At 38.0% G+C, this 6341-nt stretch overlaps 1 protein-coding gene across 5 annotated transcripts in view; it reads right to left on the bottom strand.

Annotated features, from left to right (window-relative positions):
* LOC101737713 (uncharacterized) overlaps nt 1-6341 on the bottom strand; it is a 232945-nt gene that overhangs the window by 213609 nt on the left and 12995 nt on the right. For 2 of the 5 annotated variants that reach the window (XM_062675607.1, XM_021346336.3), the window contains 3 exons: nt 2869-3010; nt 1583-1686; nt 317-489 (listed from right to left, as the gene is read on the bottom strand). In XM_062675607.1, the coding sequence (XP_062531591.1) occupies nt 369-489; nt 1583-1686; nt 2869-3010 (367 nt within the window). In that variant the 3' untranslated portion in view covers nt 317-368. Of the gene's footprint in view, nt 1-316; nt 490-1582; nt 1687-2868; nt 3011-6341 lie in introns of those variants that run through there. The other 3 variants (XM_062675606.1, XM_062675605.1, XM_062675608.1) reach the window with 2 other exon arrangements.

The raw sequence follows: 6341 nt of genomic DNA, 5'->3' as shown, positions 1-6341 counted from the left end.
CAAACCTCTCATGTTAACTCAATACATTATAGACAAACCTTTTATGGTTCCTAAGGAATGTGGATCTCCATGATGACCTGGAGCTTGACTCCGTTGCATCATTGCGCCAACCCATAGACACAGCACACCGAGTTTCTGGCCGGCTCTTCTCAGTGGATCCCGTTTCCGATCTGGTGGTAGATTTTGTAAAGCACTGCTCTTGCTAGGCCAGTGATAGCAACACCCCGGTTTGAGCCCCGTGAGCTCACCTACACGTTTGGGCGAAGCTGAAATAGCCTCTCAAGGCTATCGGCATAGGTAGGAGAGAAAAAAACACTTTACAAACAACAATTCTTTATTTGCTTGCATTTTTTTTTTAATTAACATAACTAGATGAGACTAAAACTGTATCCAAAGGCATAGTTAGCCGCATTCATTTTATCCTTACAGTAGCAGTATTTGTTTAGTTGTGGATGCGAATCTCTTATACATATAGATTCATCGCCGTATCTGAAAGTTACCAAAACACGTAATGATTTTTTATGGGGACGTAGAATTCAACTACTTTAAATATGTCGCAATGAGTAATCTATACTACTACGATGGAGAGTAGAAGTAAGGAGCATCTTGTAGTAGGGACAAATTGAAAAACTATCCATCTGTAAACAGCAAGTTATTGTTGGAAGATTTTTGTTTTAAGGGATTTTATGACCTGGTAACTAAGACCTTTAAGTCATGTCTTATTTTAATTTATATTTTTATTTTTATGAAAAATGATAATATGGAGTGAAATGCAATGAAGATGATTAATTTGGGACATTAATCAACTGGGATGAAATGAAATGAAATGAGATGAGTTGATATGGGCTGAAATATAATCTCAGTAAAATGGTGGTCATTCACTGAGATTTTTTCAATGGACGTGGCTTCGTATCATTTTCCCAGATTTGTGCACTTTCACTGATATTAAACAGTTAATAAAACACCGTTATTACACATTTAAACCTGAAACACTGAATACGACAAAATAAAACAAATCACACAACTTCACTCCTCGCGTTCCCGCCAAAAAGTCCATTGTTGGAACTCACCGAAATAGCGCTAGTGTAGGTAGTGAAAATGATATGAGCATAGCTGTTTTAAGCTGAGTCAAGTGTGCTAGTTTATGGTGCTATTTTTTTAATCTTTCCATTTGCTACTGTGGCGCCTCCTTAATTGGCTCCTTTTCAGCGGACTCTTAATACACTGAGACACTCCTTAGTTCTATCCTCCACGACTACTACATAGCTATAGCATGATATTCCATAACGGAAAAGCTACTCAATGGATTTTGATGAAAATCTACAATAATATAGCATACAAATCAGAATAACATATTTTCAAAGATATAGTGTGAATTACTCAAAATATAACGATATGTGTCAAGTGAGAAGGACAAAAATGTACATCTCATTTTCATAATCAATAATAAATTACAGTTTACGAAGCTAAGAGGGGGCAGGTCGCTAATTAAATAACAAAAATATAAGAATATACTTATAAAATTTATTAACAAAAAAATATTCTTAAAACTCCGTTAAAACGGCGATAAAGTTGAACTTACGAGCTTATTCTCGATATATCGCGTTCGTTGATCAAAAAGTAATCCTCTTTTACGTAATAAGTCAATGTCGCTTCGAAAACAGCGGCACCCGGGTTCATAGTCAGCTACAACAACATTTTTATTTGCCATCAAACGTGATTAATAGTTATGTAATCGACGAGACGAGCTCACAGCCCACCTGGTGTAAAGTCTTACCTGAGCCCATAGACATTTACAACGTAAATGCGCCACCCATCTTGAGATGATGATGAGTTCTAAGGTCTCAGTATAGTTACAACGGCTGCCCCACCCTTCAAACCGAAACGCATTACTGCTTCACGACAGAAATAGACTGTGTGGTGGTGGTACCTACCCGTGCGGACTCACAAGAGGTCCTACCACCAGTAAACCAGATTTTATTTCTTTTTAATACAAAAATGACATGTTATCAATTTTCTTTATCAGCCTAAGAACCTCCACTTTTTTTCTCCTACCTATGCTGATAGCCTTGAGAGGCTGTTTCTGCTTTACCCTAGCGTGTAAGTGAGCTTTTGGGGCTCAAACCGAGTGTTGCTACCACTGGCGCTAGCAAGAGTAGTGCTTCGCAGAATCTACCACCGGATCGGAAACGCGACCCACTGAAAAGATCCGACCACAAAATACTTCCACTGTTGGAGATAGGTCTCTCCTGAGGTTCGCCACAATAGCCTTGCGCATCTTACATATGGGTCCCCATGTCTTAGCAGGTCATCAGTCCACTTCAATACACGATGTCTTAGTTATTTCCATCGGTTTTCGCTTGATCATGACTTTACGGCTTCATCTCACCCTAATTGTTTTCATTTTGTTATTTCAGACGTTTTTAAATATGTGTACAATTGTCGTAAACAACGGAAATTAAGAAATAATGATTACGATTCGCGAAAACCGTAACTAATACAAAATAAGTCATAATAGAATCAAATAAATATAACACGATTTTAAAAGAACAACGTTAAAAATGCAATTTTTTTTTAAGAAAATCCTCTGTTTTGATATTGATAATAACATGGACAAATGCTTACGTCTAAACTCAATCTCCTATCACTCAATGTAAGTTACTGTTGAAAAGAATCAAGCAATCTACATAATTATTATTTACACGAATCACCATTGTGTTTTATGATAGAATACAATAATAAGCGTAGCGCGTTGTTTTGAATAAATAGCGCGCTATTTAACAGCGCTTATTTTACAACTAGCTTTAACGGTGATCATTGAAAATCACTAGGCAATAAATCTAGTGTAAATAATCAATAGAGACCCACCTTAACTTGATACTCTTCTTGATCTCCTCTTAATACGTTATCTCTCTTACGATTGTTTCCGTCTCTCAAACTCATCTCACTGCTCGGGATGAGCTTCATTACCCAATCGATAGAAGTCAACTTTCGCTTTGCACACAACGATCTATGGATGATTTTTAAGGCTTTTACTTGTCTTATTTTCACATAATTTTCGTAAACGGCCATTCATTTTTGAAAAAAAAGGACCTTATAAAAATATAACTTTGAAAAATATTCAAAAATAAATGCCAAATTCACAGCAAAACTAATTTTAAACGGTTTTATATATAAGTGTTAACTTAAACGTTATATGTGTGCGCGCTAGGACACATCCGTACAGGTCCGATACCTAATACCGATAATTAAATTGCGCAAATAGTCGATATTCCGACGCTCCGCAATATAATGGTGAATCGATCTATCGACCATTCGCGCTTAAAGAATTAGTGAAGAATTTCAGTTTTAGCTGTGGTTATAAAGGAATCGAACTGAAAAAGTACAACGACGGTCGTCAAAGACAATTGAACCACCTCGTGCTTCTTCTAGGTGATAACTTATTAATTATATGTATATGCATTGCATTTTTTTGGTGAAATATTTATTGAACCTTTTTATATTCTATTATTACCGAATCCAGGCAACCCCCGACCAAGAGTCAGCGCTAAACTATAAAAACGTTCCAACGCTGCGCTTTTGCCCCTCCGGTCACTGTCCTCGTCGAACCCGTCACTTGCGACGAAGGGCTCGAAGAGCGAATTAACCCACAGACACAGCCCACGGAGTTTCTAGCCAGGTTTTCTGAGTGGGTCGCGTTTCCGATCCAGTGGTAGATTTTGCGAAGCACTGCTCTTGCTAGGGCCAGTGTTAGCAACACTCCCGGTTTGAGCCCCGTGAGCTCACCTACACTTCAAGGAGAAGCTGATATAGCCTCTCAAGGCTATCAGGATAGGCAGGAGAGAAAAAAAATTGCCGAGAAACTCAGTGGGCTGGTATACGCTGTTTTATCTGCTGTACTACTGTAATCTTGTAATCGTTTTAAATTGAAATTCCTCATGACTAAAAATTTCGACATAGCTCACAATGGCTCAGATACGGATGATCGTTCTCGCCAAACCCTTCGTAGCAAGCGACGGGTTCGGCGAGAACGATGACCGGGTACTCGCCGTATAATCTCAGTGTGCCGGTATGCCGTTATGCTAGGGCTTTTTATTCCATAGGAGTAAATCGCCGGATCCCCACCCGCGCGGCAGTTGGGGTATGTGGGAGTTGAATCTCACTAAAAACTCCTGCCGCTCACAGCCGGCGCCCTACCCCGGATCGGGCCGGAGCCCAGTTGGAATTATTGAGACGGCGGGACAGGGTTTAGTGTTAGGAACGTCAACAGTGTGCTTAGTGCGAGTTTTTTAACGTTCTCGATAACGTAAAAGTTAACCCAATTTTGTATTCAGTTGTAATAGCGCCCGTAGCGGCAAACGTAGGCAAACGATTCCATTCCATACAAATATGAGCTAACTTTTACGCTATCGAGAACGTTAAAAAACTCGCACAAGCACACTGGTATTTGGTAGCAGCGGGTCGCCGCTCTTTATCTGATGTTTCTTCAAACCTTTTTGCATTCGAATAGTGGTGGGCTTTAAATAGCAACGTTAGCTTAGCGCACTAAGCACATAGGTTAGAGCCCCGTGAGCTCACCTACTCACTCGGTTACGCTGGCATAGCCTCTCAAGGCCACCAGCTAAGGTAGAAAAAAAAAGCAGCGTATTAGCGGCGCGGTAATAAAAACTACAACATGCTCGCTTATATACATTTAACTACAATTCAAGATTACGTCATAAAAGCTTAAAGTTCGCCTGCTTTTTATAATCGTTTTTTCCCAACGAATTCCCCACTGAGTCCAATTATGTAATGTCAAAAAAAAGAGACAGCCTCTAGCAGAAAAATAAAGTTATAAAAACCAAACACATAACATTGATGGCATTTTAGACGCAAAAAATAATGTTAACATCATCTATATTATTATAACGCTCTTCAAGTTTATTGTCTAAATAACTTATTCGTTATTACAAGTTACAAATTAAAATGCATATGTAAAAAGGCTATTTGTTTAAGCGACATTTCTGAATTTTACAGAAGAGTCATGTAAAGTTTAAAATTTAGAAAAAATATCATAACATAAAAAAGCTCCAGTAAATTTTACTAATGCTAGTCGGCGATCGCAGTACACAGATAAAAAAAACACGTGTGCCACTCCGGGACTGCCGCGGTAAAGCTATTGCATAGCATTTTTTATCAACTTATGCAATTATAATTAGACAATAATAATTTAATATTAAAACAATAATAAAATAAGACCACGCTATATTTATAAACATTAACAAAAGCAAAACATTAACTGTCCCCTTCACAGTCATAAGCTAGACCGCGCGAGAGAGATGGGTAGACTTTTCATGATGTGCATCACAGAAATAATATCAATTGATTTATTTCTGTGATTTCATGCAGTGCGACGTCACCCGCGCTTATTCACAAACACTACACAAGCGCAATGTGTGAATGTGTCGAACGCGAGCTACATGGTAGGCGGAGTGGGGGTGTTAGGTTTTATTTTCGTTACGGAATTTCTTGATTCGGTCGCCACGCTCAAAGCCCGCGATAAAAGCTATGCAATAGCTTAATACTCAGAGAACACTGCTGTCCATTCTCCGGTGAATCCCTCACTCGTCTTATGACAACCCTTACGAAAAGTGCTGCTATTCTAAACTACCACATAACCAACTCTTCTATTATATAATAGCCGGCAAACTTCTTGAGCATTTGTTGACGTAGTGGGGGTAAGTTTGCGCATGGTACACTCACGTGCAAAAACATTATTTACTCTGCGTCATAATGCAATTAAATTATTAAAATCAACATATGTATTTATTTATATATTTATTAGAACATCAACAAAAAATATAGGTTAATAATTGTAATAATTTAATCTTGGGGTAAAATAGATATTCCTTCTATTAAGTCAAAACTAGAGCTGTTGCCAGGTCTTCGTTCAGTTGAAGCGAAGCTGGTATTTGTAATTTTTTTTTCGTTATCATAATCTTGACCATTATCATCATCACTGTTTTCATCACCCGAGTCGCCATCATCGTGATAAGTCGACATAGGGCTCATCGGTGTAGTTTACGACTCGGTCGGTTCGATCTTCTTTTTTGTCTATTATTAATTATTTTTTTAAGATATTCGATTCGTAGTAATCGAATGTTACTTTTTTCAATTACCAGCTTCCGATTATTTTCTGTTTTTTTTTTCCATCTGAAGCCTAGCTCTTTCATAATTCGTCGTAAACTTCATTCCGAGCCATTAAAATGTATATCTTCTTTAAAATTTTCGAAGCCTTTCTACGGTACGGAGTTTCGCTGCTTGTTATGTAGTTATTATGATTACATCTTTTTATTACAGAT

This window comes from Bombyx mori, chromosome 24 (genome assembly GCF_030269925.1).
Source record: "Bombyx mori chromosome 24, ASM3026992v2".
Classification (NCBI taxonomy): Eukaryota; Metazoa; Arthropoda; class Insecta; order Lepidoptera; family Bombycidae; genus Bombyx; species Bombyx mori.
This window is presented reverse-complemented; position numbering and strand designations above follow the sequence as displayed.